This window comes from Emydura macquarii, unplaced genomic scaffold (genome assembly GCF_026122565.2).
Source record: "Emydura macquarii macquarii isolate MOO-44397 ecotype Brisbane River unplaced genomic scaffold, CSIRO-AGI_Emac_v2 contig_968, whole genome shotgun sequence".
Classification (NCBI taxonomy): Eukaryota; Metazoa; Chordata; order Testudines; family Chelidae; genus Emydura; species Emydura macquarii.
The window spans coordinates 13,130,230-13,151,431 of record NW_027131105.1 but is presented as its reverse complement, the minus strand read 5'-3'; the positions used below and the strand labels follow the sequence as shown (position 1 = coordinate 13,151,431).

General features: G+C 44.9%; 2 protein-coding genes across 6 annotated transcripts; both read right to left on the bottom strand.

Moving 5' to 3' along the window:
* Positions 1–471: 471 nt before the first annotated feature.
* Positions 472–10,050, bottom strand: LOC137150365 (histone H2A type 2-B). 4 transcript variants are annotated; one of them, XM_067544263.1, is made up of 4 exons: positions 9,017–10,050; positions 8,457–8,541; positions 6,733–6,898; positions 2,535–5,420 (listed from the first exon to the last, which is right to left on the bottom strand). In XM_067544263.1, exon 4 carries the CDS (start codon positions 5,328–5,330, stop codon positions 4,950–4,952), a length of 381 nt encoding a protein of 126 aa, XP_067400364.1. In that variant the 5' UTR covers positions 5,331–5,420; positions 6,733–6,898; positions 8,457–8,541; positions 9,017–10,050; the 3' UTR covers positions 2,535–4,949. The 4 variants fall into 4 exon arrangements, 3 of the variants coding, with proteins under 3 accessions (XP_067400364.1, XP_067400363.1, XP_067400362.1); XR_010918957.1 differs by lacking the exons at positions 6,733–6,898; positions 8,457–8,541; positions 9,017–10,050 and adding exons at positions 472–648; positions 5,746–5,830 and having other exon boundaries at positions 4,751–5,420; XM_067544262.1 differs by lacking the exons at positions 6,733–6,898; positions 8,457–8,541; positions 9,017–10,050 and adding an exon at positions 5,705–5,847.
* A 52-nt stretch (positions 10,051–10,102) lies between these two features.
* On the bottom strand, positions 10,103–20,998 carry HMCES (5-hydroxymethylcytosine binding, ES cell specific). 2 transcript variants are annotated; one of them, XM_067544257.1, is made up of 7 exons: positions 20,490–20,998; positions 19,178–19,374; positions 16,163–16,306; positions 13,753–13,872; positions 12,660–12,820; positions 11,824–12,016; positions 10,103–11,069 (listed from the first exon to the last, which is right to left on the bottom strand). In XM_067544257.1, the coding sequence occupies exons 2-7, from the start codon at positions 19,358–19,360 to the stop codon at positions 10,866–10,868; spliced, it is 1,005 nt and encodes a 334-aa protein (XP_067400358.1). In that variant the 5' UTR covers positions 19,361–19,374; positions 20,490–20,998; the 3' UTR covers positions 10,103–10,865. The 2 variants fall into 2 exon arrangements, with proteins under 2 accessions (XP_067400358.1, XP_067400359.1); XM_067544258.1 differs by having other exon boundaries at positions 20,499–20,998.
* Between the last annotated feature and the right edge of the window lie 204 nt (positions 20,999–21,202).

Sequence of the window (21,202 nt, the reverse complement as noted above, 5' to 3'; positions counted from 1 at the left end):
ACACCCCCCTAAAGTACAGAAAAGCAATTAAGTTGATGTGTTTTTAAGTGGTTATTGGCAAGCGAGGGAGATGGCTAGAAGGAAATCAGTCCCTTGCTGATAAGGTTTGCAGTATCAAACAGCATCCATCATGGAGATGATTGGAAGGGGAAGCAATTGGGCAAGACCAGCCTAAACTACTTCATCCAAGGAGAGAAAAATACTACTGTGCCCTATAATTGGCTGAGGCCCATAAAGAGATGGTGCCACAACTAACGTAGTCACAGATGCATTTAGTACCCTTGCCCTTTTGAAATCCTATTTTCATTAAAAGAATTTACATTTGGTCCAAGCTTTTATGTAGCACAGGCCCTAGAAGTGCTCTGGAGCACTTGAAACCCGCACACTGCAACACTAAGAAGGTCAAAGTGAAACCGACTCCCCTGATCTTCACTATCATTGCCCAATCTGAGAGAAATGCAGCAAGTCACTAGTCCCCCTCTGTAGAGTCTTCGCTTTTAATAATTTAAGGAGCCTACACAGACAGTTCAGTTTAGTGTTAGAAAGGTCTTCCTTTAAGTGCAGGCAGCATCTTGCTGCTTCAGCTCCTTTAATAAGAAGTTCCCTGATAAGAAGTGCTGGGTTGACAGTCCTGTAGCCTGAAGTCCACTGCACAGAAGAGAGAACAGTGGTTAGGTCTCTTTGTACCAGGGGGCTTCAACAGCCCCCCCCCCCCCCTCGAGGGACACTCTAAAAGAGCTAGATCTCTACAGCCTGCTTAGACCTTGGGAAGTTTACTGAGATCAACCACAAAGTTTGCATTAGCAAAAGGACAGAGACCAGCAATTTGGTTCACAGAAGCCATTAAAGAGATGTTGGTTACAAGCTTTCACCACCACCAGGCTTGCAATCCATAGGTTGAAGGTTCTGCTGTATTACTAATCCCCAGAACTACCTGTATCGAGTCCACCACTCTAGCTATTGTTTTTGGCTAGGAAGACAGGCTGGTGGGTTGTTGCAAATGAAACCTCAAAAGTTAGACTATCAAGACTGATTTGATACATTTCTTATACTCAGTGCATGAGTAAGCATTAGTTTTATAAGGGGGTGGTTTCCATTATAAAGATATTCATATGTGCCGTAAGATTTATACACTGCTCATAAAACGACATTTCACTACTGGTAAATTAATTAGCATTTGGTGCACCTTAGAGACTTCCTTGGCCAAGACTGAGTGGATTTCACTTGTTATTTTGTGATAGTCTTCCATGGTACTTGGACTACCAGTTGAAGTCACTCAACTATAAAAATCTGGCAGTTAAAAAAAAAAAAAAAGTTTTTTAAAGTAGATTTGGAATGATGTTTGTAATCCAAAATTGCATAGAAGTTACTGGACTAGTGAGGACTGGGATGGAGGGTTTAAATAGCCACAAGTGTACCTATACTAAAACCAAAACCCAGCTAATAAAATAAAAAAAACCAATCACCCGCTCTTATCAAACTCTAATATGTCTGTTAAGAACACATGAGCCTGCCTTCTACTGGACACAGGACACAAGAGAAACCAAGACTTCTCTAAAATGAAGCAGCTAAGTAGGTGGCTAGTAAGGCACTTCTGACATTTACCTAGAATTTAAGTGACTCAAGTTTTCATTATTGCCCCCCTCCCTCCATTCCCAGGTTTCCAATGCTCATTCCTTCAATTGTTTGTTACACACATTTGTGGCATCCTGTCCTAAACTGTCAGTTCTTTACAGCAGGGATTGTCTTATTTGTGTTTGTATAATGCCCAGAGCAATGGCACCCCATCCTGACTGATGCTAGTGGAATACAAATAAATAAGTTGCTTGATATCTGCTATTCACAGGCTCTTTAAAGACAGCCAGCATTTTTTCAAGCTTGCCTGTGTCATCCTCCCCCCACATCCCTTCCTTTGTTTTCAATTTCCACCCTTTCCCTGCCCAATGGAAGAGAGAGTCAGGGTTACAAGTTTTACCTTTCGTGGCTTTGCAAAATTACATCCTAGATGTCTCGGTATACATAGTCAGCTCTCCGTAGAAGTACAAGGGGAAAAGGTATATGAAACTTAAGTCTGCACAGGAGCTGAATTTCACTGGGGGGAATGGATCAAAATCAAAACCATATCAGGCCTCTTATCAAACAACCAATTACGCGTCCAGTCCAGCTTTGCTTTTCCTTTGCAGGTCACACCATCTGAGGGAAATTCAAGTTCTTTGTATTTGCCTAGCTGGCTGGGTCATCATGTTGTCAACAATGGGGAGAAAAATCTGGAAGACTATCATGTTCGTTCACACAGACAGGTGAGGGGATCAATCGGGGTGAAAGGGTAAATATAACTCCCATTGCAACTGAATGGGATTGCTGGACTAAGTCAGACATCTCCCCCAGTCCCTTCCCATCTCTTCCAGGAAGACAGAAGCCCAAATACAAAGTTACTGTAATAAGAAGAGATCCACATGTTTTCACAGATAAAACAATTCCAATGCAAGCAAGTTAATTGATGTGGTGATAACAGACAGCAAGTTTGACATGCATTCAATACTGAAGCAGTTTAATCAGATTTTGGGTTTGCATTGTTCTTTATCACAAGTTCTGCATTTTCTAAGAAATACAAAGCAATCTCCTTTAATTTGTACAGAATGCTGTTCCTAGAGAAACAAAAGAACACAAGACACTAAGATACAGAGACATTTTATAATCTCCACTCTTTAAACAGTGGTTTGTATGTAAAGAAAAACACCTAACTCCCTCCTCCATCCACCCCAGTATGGCTTAATGCTCAGTTTACAGAAGGAAAAAAATCCAAGTTGGTCCAGTGCAACCGCAGTAAGATACAGCTGCCCAGAAACAAGGTTTTTCCCCAGGCCTGCACCGAGGAGCCGTAAGGGAGGGGGGAGAGGAAGAAGGACCACAGAATTGCCAAGACAGTCAATGACATATCAAGTTCTACTTCTCCATTATCGCTAGTCTAGTAACACATCTTTTCCACATTCTACAATGGAGTGAAAAGACCCTTCATAAAACCACTTACAGGCATCCAAATTCATCTACTCTAGATAATAATATAACTGAGTCAGAGCCAGCAAGTTACTTCAGCCACAAAATTAAGAGCTGATTTGATAGGTGGACCACATGCTACTTACAGCACAGCACAGTTGCCCATTGTACTTTAATAAGATTATGAAGTTCTACTGTCCAACAGCCCAGACACTGCTGCATGCACATGATTCTATCAACCTTCCACATAAACAAGCTGCCCTCACAATAGGGAACAAGGTGGCTCTTTATACCAATTTCTATAAGATCACAGCTACTGTGTGTCACAGGGACTGCTAGGCTTACTTTCATGCTCATACATTATCCAAATAGCCATTTAACAAACACCACTATATATTAACTATATTTGCTTCATATAAATTAAAAAAAATAATAATCCATTAAGGAGGATTACAGTTAACAGATGTATAATTAGCACTTTATTTTAAGAACCAGAAGTAGTGAACAAAAACACTGCATGTTATTATAAAGTGCAATTAGGGTACAAGCTCTAAATCTCAATAAAATAAGAGGTTCTGCAACATAAAACTATTACTCTGACCAGAGGAGGAGGAGGGGGAGGGGGGGGAAAAAGGGAAAAGAAAACAATGGCAGCTTCCATTCCCTGTCAATGGTAAACTCCTGACCTTGTAATGCTCTTTTAGAGTATTTTCAAGTGCACTCTTTGCCCCAAACCATACAGGACCCACACTGATGAGAAAACTAAATCAGACTAGCCCACTGAGTGTGTGAGCTCAGCCAAATAGCTACAATAAGGTGACTTTGCACGATAATATTTAAAATGTAACAGGAGAACAAAGTTAGGGCTCTTTTACAGTTGATGACGTCTTAGCTTATACCACTGGAGAAAACAAGACTTAGTATCTGAAATACTAGTTTCTCCCAGAAACAGATACTTCTTTTTCACATTTGGAAAGTCTCCTGGCCTCTCCACCCTCTTTGCATTTAGTAACTCCATTTGTGATCACATTATGGGGATGTACAGCAACAGCAGGTAAAATTATCCTCCTCCTGAACTTCCCTAGCTCTTGCATGGAGCCAGGTGAGAAAGTAAGGTAGAGCATTCATGCAAAAAGTTAGGCAACAAGGAGAGATCACCCTCCATGACTCTTCCACCCCACCCCCAAATAGCCAAGTGCATTACAGAGGGTCCCTCCCAAAGAGGGGAGGCATGGGATCTTCAGTTATATCCACAAACACAACATAAATAAAAGGAGCACTGACTGAGGCCAGTCTCTTCCTGCTCCAGGCTGGAGCTTTCACTACGCAAAACGTTTTCCTTTGCAGTTAGTTGCATCTTCTGGGGGCGGGGAAAAGAAAAAGAAAAAAACCCAACCATTCTTCCTTCTCCAGAATGTTTCTTCCAAAGGAATGTGAGCAGGTCCACAAAACAATCCACTCCAATACCCAGATGCTGCTCTAAAAACAGAGTTGTTGGCCAGCAACCCTGGAAGGACAGCTTTGCAGCCAAACAGTCCAGAACGCAATCTAGGGGCACCAGGCAGGTGCTGGCAGCCAGGCAAGTGGCGCTTTTTTTTTTTTTTTTTTTTTTTTTTTTAATTATTAAAAATTCAAATTCAAATTGCACCCTTCCTTCTATGCCTCCCCCTCCTCACCCCTCCCCCCAATGGAGAGGAGAGGAAGGGAAAGAATCACAGGCTCAATCATTCTGAAGTAAGAGCTACAACCTCACCTTCTGCAGGACTGCAAAGCTGGCACGGGAGGGGAGGGGGGCAGGAGGGCAAAGGGGAACGCCCCCGGGGAGCAATGGAGGAAATGTGGGGGCCAGGGTAGCAGAGCGGGCACATGGAGAGGACAAGAGGGGAATGCCAATGTTGGCTGCACCGCATCGCCGATCAATTGAATTCCTGGGAATGCCAGTAGCTTGGGGCTCATTTCTTCGAGCTCTGGGTCTTCTTGGGCAGCAGCACGGCCTGGATGTTGGGCAAGACGCCGCCCTGGGCGATGGTCACCCCGCCCAGCAGCTTGTTGAGCTCCTCGTCATTGCGAATGGCGAGCTGCAGGTGCCGGGGGATGATCCGCGTCTTCTTGTTGTCCCGGGCGGCGTTGCCGGCCAGCTCCAGGATCTCAGCCGAGAGGTACTCGAGCACGGCGGCCAGGTAGACGGGAGCCCCGGCCCCAACCCGCTCCGCGTAGTTGCCCTTCCTCAAGAGCCGGTGCACCCGGCCCACCGGGAACTGCAGGCCGGCCCGGGAGGAGCGCGACTTGGCTTTGGCTCGCGCTTTGCCTCCGGATTTCCCTCGGCCGGACATCGCGGAGCCGAGCCGAGCCGGGTTACGCGGGGAGAAGGGGGCCGATCTCGGCAGAGGCCGGGAGGAGAGACGCTGAGCCGGTCCCGGGGCCTGCGGAGGACACAACAGCGTTATAACGCGCAGCCCTAGCGCTAGGGGCCCTCGCTGCGCCGTGCGGCGCGGCGCCACCAGCCCCGCTCCCTCGGAACCGCACACGAAGCCGCGCGCCAGGGCTACACCGTCCCCAGGCTGCAGCGCCAGGAGGCCCGGCAACGCCGGGACCTGCGCCCAGCCCAGCGGGTTAGGTGACCCACCCCACAGCAGCAGCCCCGCCCGGACGAAGAGCACGCGACCCGTGCAGAGAGGGATGCACATGCAATTACAATAGCTCCCACCGAAACTAAACCCCGAGATTTGGCTCAGTCCGGGCCCTCACCGCCGTACAGAGCCCAATCCGCCTTGCCCGCCAGACACCCGCAGCTGCAATGATGATAATGCTAGTCGCGCAGCAGCTAGCGGATATAAATCCACGCCCAGCCCGCCGGCCGCTCCCCATTGGCGGCGGTGTGAACAGACCAGGCTCCCATTGGCGAGTATTCCGATCCCTGATTTGCATAGGACTCGCAACGCCCTACGTTCAGGTTCGGATGGAGCTGGAGTGGCTGCCGAGACGCTGGCTGGGCCGCCTGCAAAGGGAGCTGCGGTGAAGCATATTAATGTGCAGCAACAGCAGCTGTAGGAGACTGGATCTTTGGCTGCCTCACAAAGCGACGAGGCACCAGGGAGGGATGTTTCTCTCCCTGCTTCGGCTGTACAGCTTTAAGCAGTCACGCCTAGGTATCTTTGATTTGGTTCTTTAGCCCATCACCTGTTCCGTACCAGGCTCAGGGAAAACCCTCCACGCTTGAGTTCACCTTTCATTCTCGCTGTACCCACCACTTCCTTGCACTGCACACCGCCCAAATGGCTCTGTGACTCACCTCCCTCTTTACATACAACATTCCCCTCTTGTCCATGTACACGAGCCAAGTCACTTTGCAATTGGAGCAGGTTGTGTATTTTTTTCATTGTTATGACAAAAGTGGGCAGGCAGATTTTTGTGCCAGGGCAAACTACTGCTCCTGATTTTCAGAACTGGGGCACCCTAGCTGTTTAAGCAGGGAACTAAGGAGGAGGAAGCCCCAAAGTCTCATTGCAAATCTGATACTGCCCCCCTCTAGCCTTTGGCACCATTTTACCTCTCTGAGCATCAGCTTCCGCAGCTTTAAGAGGCAGATAAGACTTTCCCCAGGGCTGCCCTAAAGGTTAATTATAGACATAAGGACCACATATACACATACAGACCACTTTTTAAAGGGTTATAAAACAGGTGGAAGAGCTGTATCAGTTTTAAGTGCTCTAGGAATAAACATCAGACCCAAACCTGGCTGTAGGATCCAGTGCTTGCCCCTCTTGTTCAACTTTGCTCTTTTGACCCACCATGACTTTTGGGTCACTCCAAACTTCAGGCTTGTGCTCATGAGCAATGTAAGTGCTAAAGTGAGTTGAAACACACCCAATGGAAGGTAAGGCAATCGGTCATCAGGCTCCTTTATTAAAGTAAAAAGAGGAATGCTTAATTACCAGTCTTAACAGCTTTAAGTACCACCACTGGTACCTGTCCTGTTCATACTGGGGGATGAAGAGCTTTTGCATGCAAATCTGCAGGATTCTTAAATTAAATGTGAAGTTTTTGGTTTTTTTTTAAAAGGTCTGCCAACATAGTGACCCTGCAGACCACAAGTAGAAGGGCAGCTAGTAGATCACCATCTGCTGACTTTCAGAAAGCTGTGAACAGGCTGTATTTCCCCCAGGGGTGGGCCAAGAAAGTCTCACTTTCTCAAGTATTCTCAATAAAATAAAGGACAATCAGCAAAATACAGGGGACCCCCCAGCTCTCTTGTGGGAGACCTCAATTTTGGTAGGGCAGATCTGCTATCCAATCATTCTTAGGCTGTGTTTACACTAGCCCTTTTTATGTAAATAAATCCCCCCATTTCTAACACTGGTGTAATTGCATCACTGGGAGCCTTAGTGTACAGCAGCTGTATCATCATATAAATCTACATGACAGTGGTTAGAACCCTGGTTGCTGCTGCTGCCTTTTTCTATATTAGGGCTCCCATGTTGCTACCACCAGTGGGGGGATGTCAAACTTTTCAGAAAAAAGGCTAGTGTAGACCTGGCCATACCGTCCATCTCTGATAAAACCCATAATGCCACTGGCTGCCCTTTTAGAAAAAAGCTTATTGTCTCACTGTGCAAACACCTAAAGAAAAATCTCATTTCATTTCAGTCTCCTGCTACCTTAACAAGGTGGTCTTTCTCCTTTCCCAAAACGAATAAACTTCCTTGGGTTGCAAGCTCCTAGTTTAGTGCTAGCTTTTTACTCACATATAAAAAAAAATCTCTGATTCCCAAGAGACCAAACACTAATAAAAACAGTACACTTGTTTTCTGAGATTACTGGCTCAGTTCTTGGCATAACGGGGAGTAGGGGACAGCAGAATTTAGGCCTGTAGAACTGGCACTCAACTTTCAACAGAAGGGCTTCATTTGAAGCAAGTACATGGGTTTCCAGATAAGATCATGGTACTAAGCACCATCATTTTCCAAAAAAAATTAGTTACAGTGTCTGAATGGAAACACACATTTGACGTGGAAACAGACTTATGTTTAAATGTGTTATTTAGAAATAACACTTAGTATATAAATCTAAAGATAGTTATTTAGTGTTAACACTTCCAATGCTTTCTGTTCTACATATAATCAGCCCTTATGAGTGTTAGCGGAAGGATTATTCCCCATTTTACAGATGTGAAAATTGAGGCAGAGAAGGATTATGACTGGCCAAGGCCATAAAAAGTAAGTATTAGGATGAGGATTATAGTTCAGGAACTCCTGATTGCCAGGTCTGTATTCACCTCATGCATCCATTAGTAGCAACAGTGAATTTTAAAACAATTATTAAATGCATGCTTGTGATCTTTTGTAGAGTCTGTTCTATAATGATTGCTGTTTACAACCAAAGCACTGAAGCGGGGGAGTGCAGCAAAGTCGTTCTGCCTAGAGAATAAATTACTTGGCGGGGGAGAATCTATTTCTCACCTTCTGCATGTTACTTGCTGAAGCCCATAGATGGTGCTGAGGCAACAGTTCCAGGGCTACAAATCAAGCCCTCTTCTGCCAGAGTCTGGAATGGGATTGAAATTAGACAATAAATTCTTTTGTTTTGAGAGATTAATGATGGAGGTGATAGGAAATAGGCTGCAAAACTGCTCTTGGCTAGTTTACATTAACCATAGACAAGGGGAAACCTTAAATCCACCTTTGCTCCTCAAAGTTGTCAGAAATGGGGCTCAATAGAGCATTTTCCCAATTGATGTAGCGTAATGGGTTACCATAAGATTCTGATACATCTTGGATCCAATGTGATACTTTTAACAGAACTCATTTCACTGCAGTATGGATTTGGTTCTCCCCCTTTTAATGGCATCTCACCAACACTCCTATTTGTCACTCCATGGGCTGCTCCTTAACCATCCGTCCCCACAGACTCTCCACAGCAGTTACGAAGCATCTGTAGAGCTCCCTTAGAACAAGGCAGTTCTGACTGAAGCCATCAAGCTGCCTTCTGAGAATATTTTAATTTGCAAATAAACTCCTACCTCTTAAGAAACTTTATCCAGCCAAAAGTCTTAGAGCTCACTATGCTCTATGAAGTCTCTTTTCCCCAGGGTAAGGAAGACACGCTATTCACATTGCTTGTGGAGTAGATGATTTTGGATTGACAACTGGCACAGGGAGACAGACACACACAAGGACACATCACAACAAGCCAAATGATTGCTTTTTATTTTCTACAAACTACAATTTCAAACACAAATAAATGATGCTCTCCAGAGAGGCTCTCACATGCCTTAGTCTTTGCTCTAACCTTTGACTCTCACTGTTTGTTCAAGTCCCAGACCAAAGACAAAAATTACTTTAGTACTTTAGAAACACGTTAGTGACACTCCAGTGATCTACCAACTCAAAAGAGTGATTCTCTGGATCAAGGATTTAGAAAACACTCTAAATCTTAAAATCCTATTAACAAAAAGATTGCACAAACATGATGGCCAAGACAAGTTTTCTCACACCACTCCCCACAAAAAATAATAAAGCTAGTAGTTATAGCTGCCATAGGAGACAGATTAAACCCAGTAATTCCCAGGAAACTGCTCTCTAAAGGTCATGCCAACACACTAAAGCTTGTTTTTCAGTGACACTGTGCACCTGCAGCTCTCATTGACTTCATCAGGACTACAGGCACTCAGCACTTCTGAACATCAGGACTTTTTCTCTTTAAATTTACCAGTGTTGCTCCGGTCAGTGAGAGCTCTAGTATAGACAATGTGCTGCCATTTTTACCACTGTGTCATCTAACCTCGCTCAGAGCAAGGTTAGATAACACTGGTTAAAATGCTGATTCATGCCTACATTAGAACTTCCATTGCTTTTACCAGTGGTAATAACAGTGGGAAATTTGAGAGGGGCACATCTAGTGGCTTCAACAATATTACAATACCACTGGGGAACAGTTTTCAAAGGCACCCTTGACAATAGCACACAGACTCCGTAAAGGCAGGTCCACCTGTCTGAAATGGGACAGTCAATAAGCATGCAAAAGGATTTAAAGGTAAGGCCACTCTTTTCTCTCTCTCTCTCTCTCTCTCTCTCACACACACACACACACACACACACCTCTCTCTCTCTCTCTCTCTCTCTCAGTAGATTGCTTCCTCAGTTTTAAAAGGCACCTGTTCTCATAGCATTTACTTCAAGAATTCTGAACATCTTTCCACATATGACATCAGGATCCCACTGTTCTGGAATCCTTATACAGAGGCCCATATATGTTGCAGTGCTGACACAAAGCAAGGCAGTGTTAGCATAGAATTTCCTGGCTTTGGGAAAAGGGGTTATGGCTGATTTAAATACTAGTTTAACACAGGTTCTTTTGTTCATTTTTCAGCTGCAGAAGTCCTCAAGCATCAAAAGTATCCAAAATAATCTGCACAGAACAGACACTATCTAGGAGAATTAACACAAAGGAGAACCAGCTGAATTCCACTGCAGGAAAGAATTCCATGCAGATTTTCTGTTCATCACTCAATGAGAAGAGCATGATTGGGTTTAAGTGCCTCTCTCATATGTATTTGGTCCATACATGTTCCCAAGGCAGGTCAGTGCCAACCACTGGGTGCAGTGAAAAAGCTGGTGGGAGGTGAGCAGCACATTAAATCCATGTCCCAGCTAGTAAAAGACAAGAATGGTTTTTAAAACCTAACACCACTCTTCTGAATCAGTAAACAATCAGCACAAGAAAGACAACAAGCTACAAAATAACATCAGTGCTAGAGATCAAATTTAAATGTTCAGTGCAGCAAGGTCACAGGAGTCTGAGTACCAATCTGCAGGATCTAACAAGCTAACACTGCATCTGCTTAGGAACTCAAAACTGAAACTATCGGTTCACTGAGTTTTGGGCCTCTTTGAACAAGGATCCCCCTCTTCTTTCTTCAGCCACTGATGCATTAAGCCTGCACTGGTTCTTTTTGGTGTAGCAATTTGGATGAACTGGCTGGACCATCTGGGCAAATCATCGTCTTCTTTCTTGGAAGACTTGTTTTTTAACCAGTCCAGCATTGTTTTGCTGCTAGTGTTGTCTTTGGTCTCCTGGGAGGACAAATTATAATAAGAGAAAAATAAGAACCACAGAAAGAGCTGTTCATATGCCAGGCACATCAGAAAATGCCCACATGGGTACCAATTCAATGAGCTGGGTCCAGATTCAGAATGGGAAAGGTGCAGCAGCATCACTACAGTAACACACAGCCTTGCAGAAGGTTCCCATGGAAGTTCCAGTCAAATTAATCCTAAATACCATTCAGTAGAGAATATACCTTATTAAGCAGAGTGCTCCTGACACTTTGCAACAAGGTTTATTTCTGGAAGAGTAGGAAAAGGAACTGGAATCCTTGAGAAGCCTTCACTCTAAAACATCAAACACTGTAGTGACCCTCTCTCCAATTGATGGCTGCCTGCAGCCCCTTTTGGAGCCTCTCAGAGCCATCCCAAATCAGCCAGAAGAGGTAGCTCAAGTATCTTGTAAGGCATAATCTCCCTCTCATCCTCAGGTGCTGAATGAACTGCCAACCCCAGATGAATAGCTAGACAAAACATGATTTATTCTCTTATTGTCTATGGCCTCTACTTTCTCCTCTGTAAAAGGTCCTTCTGCCCTGAACAATTTATGAAAATGGGGATAAGTTATCTACCTCACAGGCAGGCTTAATTCATTAATGTTTGGAAAGAGCAATGAAACCCTCATCTAGAAGGCTAGACAGAGGACAAAGTATTTTATTTATTTATTATTATTAAACAGTATTATGATAAGGAAGTCTGATTTGTGTCAGCCACCAGATCTCACCTTCTTCAGTCCCAACTGAATGGGAGCAAGGCATTCTGGTGTATTGTTTCTGGAGTTGTTTACTATGGTGGAAACTGGGTGGAAAGCAATGTTCTCTGTGGAGTGGATGAGTCTAAGAGCTTCCTGTGTTGATACCTCTGCAAAATCCAGCCATTTCCTGATGGCCTCATCCCCATCCAGGATAGCTGGCATTCTAAACATGGGAGAAGATGCAGAAATCTTAAGACCACAGAGACACACAACTTATCCACCATGTGGCAGGACTGAATGACTTGGGTGCAAGCCAAACTAAAATCCAGAATTAACATAATTCAGACTCCAGGTACCTGGGAATTAAATGTGTTGGCAATAACTATTAGCATGTTAAGAACTGGCTAGAAGGCACACAGACCTCATTTCTGAAGCCATGGGGAAAGGACTAAGCAATACAATTTTTCTGAGGCAAACAGTATGTTAACTTCATCAAAGCAGCCTGCTTCCCTGGGGAAGGCAAAGGGTTATAACTGTCAGTCACTCAGCAGGCCTATGAGCAGCTTAATACTTTTTGCTACCAGCAAGGGGGCAAATACAGTGATTTATGGCAAGGGCAAGATTCAGTGACCTGAAACAAGTCAGTACTGTTCTAATGTGTTTCTCTAGGGGTATCAGGTAGAAAGACAAGGGAAGAGTTACTGGCCTGTGTGTTGTTGGCCACCAGGGCTATGTATTTAGGGGAATACAGTCACACTACCTGCTCCACACAGCACAGGAGTAAAGGGAAGGTTTTCTGCTCAATACTGCCCACTAATCTCTGCCACCCTGAACTCTACAATCCACAGTCAGTCATTCTCACTTGCCTATTATGGATGGAACTTAAACTTTTAGAAGCATCCACTGTGATGATGGTGTAGGTGTACAATGCATCCCCTCCATCAGGGGGCTCCCAGCAATCAAAAATCCCAGCCATGGTGAGTAACTTCCAGCCTTTCCACTCTTCATCATCATCCTTCCCATCTGCCTGAAAAAGGAAGATACAGAATTATCACAGTGTTTACTAACCTCCTTCCCATGCTAGGTAATTTCAATAGAAAGATATTTAAAGGCTATCTGATGCCTCATAGAAAACACTGAAAACCAGCTTAGGTCAGATACCCATGCCTCATTTGCTATTTTAATTACTCTTCTATTTCTAGGAATGTTTACACAAAAACTTTATTAGAAGCTTCATCTGGTATTGCTACTTTTTCCCCTCTCAAAGTCAATATCCTCCACCTGTGCATTGTAAACTGTTACTTTGGAAATTATTGTGAGATCACTGGAGAGGTGAAAGGATAAGCAACAGTAGCAGATAAGATCTCCCACGTAACAGACTGCATTTCCATGCTAAAATAAATAACAGGGGAAAAGCACAACAGGCAGAACGTTCATGAGATTATTCAGAAGTGTTCTGTGAAATTTCAGCAAGGGCCATTGACTTCAATGGCAGCTTTGTGTGCTCAGCACTTCCCAGGATCAAGCCTTCCATTAGAAGAGTGATGGGAAACATATTGTAGATCAAAAGGCCATGCACAGACTGCAGCTTTGGGTGCACCATTACTCAATACAGTAACAGTTTGAAACATAAGACAGGCTAATCTTTCTGCATTTCATGACTTTAATATATAGAGGATGACTAGATGACAATGGGACATCCTCCATCACCTCCAAGGCCCTCCTTTCACCTGTCTAGAAGTTAGGCCTCAACACACATTCAAAAATCACTGTCTACAATATCCTATGCCTGAACCTCAAACATGAACACAGCTGGAGTGAGCAGGAATTCATAAAATAAATATGTTTTCCTTCAGGATAAGTAACAACTAGTTAATATTTTAAAAACCTTTTCAAGCCAAGAAGTACTATATTTCATTGCTGAGTATTAAAACAACATTGTTGCTGAGAATCCAGTACCATTTCTTGTTTGGGCTGTGGGAAGTAAATGAAATAGGGCTGCTTCTCTCCATTGTGCTGCTGCCATTCATAGAATCCATCCGCCAAAACTACACAGCGTCTGCCCTTTATCAGAGGTCCCTTTGGGGAGAGAAGATTTGACCATGTCACAAATAAAAGGAGATGGAAGGAATTAAAATAAAAGAAACATGTTTGTTGGGGTGGGAGCAGGAGGAGAGGACAAGGCCATGGTTGAAGTATAGGGAACACTTTTCTTTATAATGCTTTTTGCATTCTATAACTGATCCTCAAATGCATAGATATTAAAGCTGTATGACCACATTGGGCTTCTGTTCACATAAAATTATGCTCTGCTCTCAGGATTTATGCCATCATCAAATGCTCTTGATGAAGAAAGAGCCTTATTACCTAGTTAATTACTGTATATGTTGCATTTATACATAGTAATCTGATAGTTTCCCCTAACCACCTTAGAATTAAAATGCATTAATACATGGTGATAGCAGCCTGAGAGTTCTGCACTAGCACAAGATGGAAATCTGGTCATTCCATTCCATTCAGGAAATTTCATTTAGTTTAAAATGTGGCAACTGGCACTCTGTCTATTTCCTTTCATGAATATCTATGGGAGATAGGTACCTGAATCCCACACCACACCAGAATTAAGTTGGAGGTGTTCTGCAAGTAATATTCACAGGGTAATTCTGAGAGACTCTTTCATTGAAGGTTATGAGCAGTAAAACAAAATAATCCCTCAAGTTCTCACCTTCCATCCCTTGCATGCTCTAGACCAGTGTTTCTCAACCTTTTAAATAGCAAGTACCCCCTAACCTCTGAAAATTTTAATAGGTACCCCAACACTCAATATTCCACGGGATTTTATATTTACAGACTAATGGGAGCCATATGTTGGAAGAAGGACTGAGTATATAAGGCCGTGATATGATAGATAGATCTAGTATGGGTAGGGTTACCACCTTTACACCAGGGCTGCACAACTCAAGTATGTACCTAGGCTAGAGGTGATGTTGGCCAAATCTAGGAGGCTTTGAGTGGCATGTCAATGCTGGGTAATATAAAGTGCCACACCAAATTTTTTGCCATAGATTTGAGAGGAGGAAGGGGTGAGAGAGAGACAGGGAAGGAGAGCGAGAGAGAGATGAAGGAAAAGAGGGTAACTGGTAAAATCTGGGGCTGTCATAGTTGTCAATTTCACTGCTCAGCTAGAGCAGTGAAATTGACAATTTTTCTGGTCACTGAGCTTTGAGCCAGGGAGGGGGGCTGCCACCTGGGCAAGTTGCAGGCAGCTGCCACCCAATCCGAACTGGGGCAAAGGAGGCTTCCGCGCCAGTTGGGACCCAGGGATGTGAGCAGGGGGCTGCTGCCCGTCTTCAAGCTGGGGGTGCTAGAGGCTGTCCCTTGGCTCGGAGCTGGGGCACGGGTGGCTGTCACCCAGCTCGCGAGACTCAGGAGGCTGCCACTGGGCTCCCACCTGGGAGCTGGGACCTGGCGGGAAGCGGGGGGCTGCTGCCCGCCTCCCCCAGAAGCTAGTGTCTGCTGCCTGCCTCCCAGCTGGGAGCTGTGACTGGGTGGGAAGCAGGGGGCTGCAGCCCACCTTCCCCAGAAGCTGGGAGCTGCTGCCCGCCTCCTCCAAGAGCCTGCAGCTGCCGCTCACTTCCCAGCTGGGAGATGTGACAGGGCAGGAAGGGACCGGCTGCAGCCTGGCTTCCCGGGACTGTGGCAGCTGACGCCCTGCTCCTAGCTGGGACTGGGTGGGAAGCAGGCTGCTGCCGCCCAGCTTCCCCGGAAGTCGGCAGCTGCTGCCCACCTCCCCTTCACTCAGTTTTCCTCTGGGTACCCCCTGCCTGTGTCTCCCCAGGGGTATGCATACCACAGGTTGAGAAACTATGCTCTAGACCATGACAGAACCCCCATTCTCCTCTTATAGATCCCCTCTAAACAGTACGCCCATCTTCTGGCTGAGGGGGGCAAGACAAGTCTACCTACGGAGCTCTTTGCGCTGCTGCTCAATTGGCTTAACAGACAAGCTTTTATTCATTTCAAGTAGTATTTTATTCCCAAAGCTTTCTTTCTTTAGAACCAATGCAACCTTTGTTTTCTCCAACCTGAAACGTACTTGAACCAAACTGCAGGTTACCTTAAGACCATCTGGTCAAATACAGCATATGAAAAGCCATCACCTGTTGGGTTCTTCTATTTCAATGAAACTAAGATGTATAATGTGTCATTCAGAAGGATTTTATTTTCTGTGCAACGGGGCGCAGTGGTCAGTTCTTGTTAGGAAGAGGCTTAGATCTATGGTTCACAAGTCATTAGTAGCACTGTTAGGAGTTGATGATTATAAAAACTTCTCTCAGACTCATTAAATGCACGGATATTGTAAACTCACCTTGTAGGAGAGTTTCTCCATCATGGTATCGCTGCGACAGTTGGATGTTTTATACTGCATTTTGGAAGGATCAGCTTCTCTGAACCAGGCCGGGACCAGTCCCCAACGCATAGCCGCAAGGACACGCTCAGAAGAGTCAGCATCCTTTCACATAAAATAGAAAAGCACCTCATGCCAGTATACACAGGATAGGAGAAGACAGCAAATTACAGAGTAACCAATGCATCTTGTAGTTCTTTGCCTTCTCCATTATATAATGGACACTACAAACAGACCACAACAAACTCACTCATTACAACCACTGACAGAGAGCCTAACAAGAAAAAAGAAGCATACAGATAACTTTTAAAGTTAACACCTTACATTTTAAGAAGAAAGGTTACTTTCTTGTTTAAAAAAAAAAAAAAAAAGTAACTGTTGGTTACTGTTCTGCTAGTTATTTTTCTTGGAAATTCTTTCACTTCTGTTTTGCATGGGTGTGAGGATATACTACTCAGTACAGATTCGTGACTGTAACCCACAAATGATTCAAAAGTAATCAGTAATTACTATTCCTCTGAGAAAGTCATTGAAAATATGCAAGGAATTAATTTTCAGACCCAGCAATATGCAATAAGGCTATTTTAAAAAAAATAAATATAAACACCACTGGTTATAAGAAACATTCACTATATAATACAGTATTTGTATATAATAGTAAAGTTGACATTTTTACTTAGCTAATACTATTCAGGGATCTTCCACTTTAAGTATATTACACATGCTGTCCTACCATAAAAAGTCTCAGCATCATCATCATTTTAGGCTCTTCCCCAGTGCAGTGAATAATTATAAAAGGACACTGTTAAGTTTCTTAATTCTTTTATTTTTAAGAAAGTCCTTATAAATGTTACAAACAATAACTTTGTTTTAATAAGCTAAGCATTTTTATAATCTAATTTACTTTCACTGTTCACATTTTTGCATTTTTTCTCAGTTTGGACAATGGAAACAGACTGTGGGTTTCACTTCTGCTTCTTATCAGCTTCTAGTCAAATTCACTTTCTGATTCTCAGGTGCTAACCAAAAGCTGCAATATTTGGGTGGCTAACACCACAGGGAAATGATTTGTTAAAAAAAAAGTTCCTAATGAACAAAAATACACAGAAACATTTCTATTGGCCTTCAGTTTTGTAAAATCTTTCAGGCCTACAAGCAGAACAGAAAGTAGCAAAGAAAAGCACAAAGCCAATTGTTTCTGCTTCAACACTGTAAATAAAATTTGTCACACTGTCCCCAAATAATGAATAAGCATGGGAACTAGTAATAATAAAGATGACTGGATGATCAGATGTTTGCCTGTGTTCATAGTTAGGCTGCTGGTATCCTTGAAACCCCTACCTATCATACTGACCAAGACTGTCTTATTGTTTCTTGTACTCTTCCATTAGTCTTCCTATATCCATTTGTTGTTTCTGGTCTTATACATTGATTGTAAAGCACCTTGGAACAGAAACCACCATTTTTGCTCTATGTTTGTACGGCGCCAAACACAATGGGATCCTGATTCATAAATGGGGCTTATAGGCACTATAGTAATACGAATAATAAATATGTATGTTTCAAGCACCATCTTTTTCTGCTTTGTGATCTCACCAGCTATTGCAGGAGAACTGTGGAATTCTGAATAGGGTATTTAAGCAGGAAAATAAAGGAGGAAGTAGTTTTCAAATGCTGTGTTTTCAAATGCGAATAGGCTTGTAGTTTTTGAATTTGTGCAGATGCATTGGTTTAGGATGACAAAGTGTTAATATTTTTAAATTTCACCTTTAAACATTTCTGGTTCTACAAATCTAAGCACTTATAACAAATAACAAATTCCTGACATTTCAGCAGGAACTTAAAACACATTTTTACAGTAGAAACAGGAACACATCCAGTACTAGTCATATGGCATGTGTACTGAACAGCCTGAAGTGTCAGTATGAATTCCTGCAAAGCACACACTAATAGGAGTCTGAAGATACAGAACTAAAACTAAACTACTAACGCTCGGCGAGACTGCAAACTGTAATGCTCCAAAATGAATGTAAAGATGTTTATATCAGATTTGTCAAGAACAGTTGTGAAACATACAGTTATCCTCCTTCAAACTATTAGTTATTATATATGATACACCAGAAGAGCTAAAGAAAATAAATCAAGTATTTTATTTCCATGCTTTCAACATGGGTAGCCTCTTATACCGAAACTGAACAAGATGTATGCACAATTTTATTTAATATTCAAGTACATACACAGAAGATCAAGTGCAGGTAAAAGTAGCCAAGATAATGGTGATTACAAATGTAATTAATACTACTAAGCTTTAAAAATAAGATTTTTCTCTACACATCCTATACTGGAGGTGGCATAAATAGTAGCAAAAATATTACTAAAATGGAAAAGATACATTCCCAGGAAAAGCAAGGTTTTCACATATCCTGGGACCCCTAAGGATTTTCAAAATAAAATTGGACAAAAATAAGTATAGTCAAAAACTATATTAGTGAAGGATCACTTTGAAATGCATGGAAAATATCTTAAATATGAACCAAAATGCTGATGCTAGTGCATTATATTTTTCTATGGAAATTGCATCTTGATATAGATTTTACCCTTTTTATGTAATTTCTATATTCAGGTAAACAACATATGTGGATGTACTAGTGAAAGGTGATGGCTTGACAACCAAAGAGACTCAGTTGCCCTGCTTGCAATTGAACACCCAGCGGCAAGGCCAGCTTTCTAAACTCTTACCTGGAGAGACCACCTGCAGGAGGCGGCAGGACTCAGTTTCTATGACCCAGTCAATCCCAACTTTTTCCTGAGACTACCAACAAATCATACATTAAGTTTTGGGATAAGGCATTGAAAGATAAATACCAAGGTGTTACACACTGGCAGGAGCCATGAACCAAGGGAACTGTCCCTATCTTTAAACAAATAAAAAGACTCAAAATGTACGCTGAATATTTTGTTTTGCTTGAAAGTTACCTTCTCGAAGTGCTGTCTGGAAAGCAGCACAGGGCTGTTGGATTGGGGACTCTTGTTGTAGGAGGGGCTGTATTTACCAGCATCTTTCCATTCAGGGTGTCTTGTTCTGCCCTGGTTATCACGGTACACACAGGCCCGGCGGATGCCATCTGCTCCCAAAGCGCAGGCCGTGCGCCCACACATTCTTCACAAGTTTCCTAAAGGAAAAGGGCATTATATTCTGTAGAACAATAGCCTCAAATCTCACTTCAGGTAACAAAGCATGATCACATTTCTCCTTCGCATTGGATACAAAAAGAGCAATTTACTACATACATGTCTTCCTCTACAACTCAGCCCCTTGTCCACTCTATGGCAAAGTGTTGGGGCATTATTATTTACAGAGCCCAGAAGCCTGTTGGATATTGTATAGACAGAGCCCCTAAGGCTTTAATAATCTAAGTAAACATGCAATGAACAGATGATCGAACAAGAGACAAGTGACAAACATGTCATATTTAATGCACGCCACATGCTTCCATGGGCCTTTTTATGCTTGATTCCCCATACCTGTCCCCCTAGCTATTATGTTAACATGTCTTTCAGTGGGATGACTAAGGATTGCAGCTGAATGACATTTAGTGGAGCAAGGAGGACACATGCTCCATCATATCTTTAATTGTTACAGGGTGCTCAGATAGCAGGAACAGGTGCCCTGAAAAAAAACAAGATGGATTGGTAACGCTGCCCACTATTACCCACTGATATAGCCCCCTGGGGGGAGCCCTTTATTCCCGTTTTCACTTTAAGCATGCATTTAAATCTACAGGAATCAGTAAGTCCGTAGAGGCCTCAAGAAGCACAGCCGTGGGAAAGCATTGGGGAGTGGGGATTACTGGGTCACTGGACTGTTGAACTGGGGTCTCTCACTACAAGAGGGACTTGAGGGCCTGCCCGGTGGTGGATGGACAAGGGGACAGAGATGGGCTTAAGGGGTCCCTGGCCAAGGCAGGTCAGGGGGCTGGGAAGGGGTATTAGTGGGGCGGGGGGAGGGGAGAATGTGGGGGGTTCCTGGCAGGGAAGGGGGCTTAGGGGCTCCTTGCCCGGGAGCTGAGGGGTTCCTCCCAGGGGAAAGGGGCTGCGTGCAGAGCTCCCCGCCTGGGGGCTGTCGGGCTCCCCGCCCGACGGAGGGGGGATCCCGCTGGGCAGAGGAGAGCTGCCGGGCCCCGTCCCTGCCCCGGGACTGAGGCAGGCTGAGGAGAAGTTCCTGCCCGGGGCCCCCGGGGGGAGAAAAGGCTGGGGCGGGGGGGCTGCCCCCACGGTGGATTTCTACCGGGCTCGCCTCTGTCTCCCGCAGGCCGCTCCGCCGCCCAGGCGCGCTCGAGTCCCGCTCTCCTGTCACCGACCTCAGCCCTCAGCTCCTGCTGCCGCCAACGGCTCGGGGGGCGCGAGGCGCGGCCCAGCCCGCCGCCGCCTGTGAGTGGGCGGCGATGGGCACGTGACTGGAGGCTGCGGGCACGCGCGGCCCGGCCCGGCCCGGCCCGGCCCGCCCGTCGCTAGTCGCTCTCTGCCTGCCCCACGGAGACTGGCGGGGGGCGCGCGCCTCTGCGCCCGGCCGGGGGTGGGTGAGGGGCAGCCGCTCACAGTCTCTCTCTGTCCACCCGGAGTCAGACCCGCCAGGCTTCCCCGCGAGCCGCGCCGCAGAGGGGGCTGAGCCCGGGGCTTTGCCGGGCTGGCCCCGCTCCCTGCCCCTCAGCTCACCGCCGCCGGCCCCGCGCTGGGCTGTCACTGCCGGGGCAGGGGAGGGGAGGGGAGGGAAGGGAAGGGCCGCGTTTGGGAGCTGTCTAGCCCGGCGGTGGAGGGAGAGCCGGGCGCCTCCGCTCCCCGCCGTCTCTCGCTCGGGCTGCGCTGCTCGCCGCTGCGGGACGCAGCTCGGCTGCACACAGTAGCCATGAACCTGCCCGCGGAGTCACCCGTGCAGAGGACCTGGAAAATCCTGCCAGTCCTAGGGGGTGGGGCCGTATCGCCATCGCCCCGTAGCCCAGG

What these genes read in the sequence shown, in the direction of transcription:
- LOC137150365 (XM_067544263.1), bottom strand. Translation starts at nt 5,330, where the DNA reads ATGTCCGGCCGAGGGAAATCCGGAGGCAAAGCGCGAGCCAAAGCCAAG.
- HMCES (XM_067544257.1), bottom strand. Translation starts at nt 19,360, where the DNA reads ATGTGTGGGCGCACGGCCTGCGCTTTGGGAGCAGATGGCATCCGCCGG. An exon ending in TTAAGTTCCATCCATAATAG is followed by an intron (nt 12,017 to 12,659) that starts GCAAGTGAGAAT and finishes TCCCATGTTTAG; the next exon opens with AATGCCAGCTATCCTGGATG. An exon ending in TTCAGTTGGGACTGAAGAAG is followed by an intron (nt 11,070 to 11,823) that starts GTGAGATCTGGT and finishes TTGTCCTCCCAG; the next exon opens with GAGACCAAAGACAACACTAG.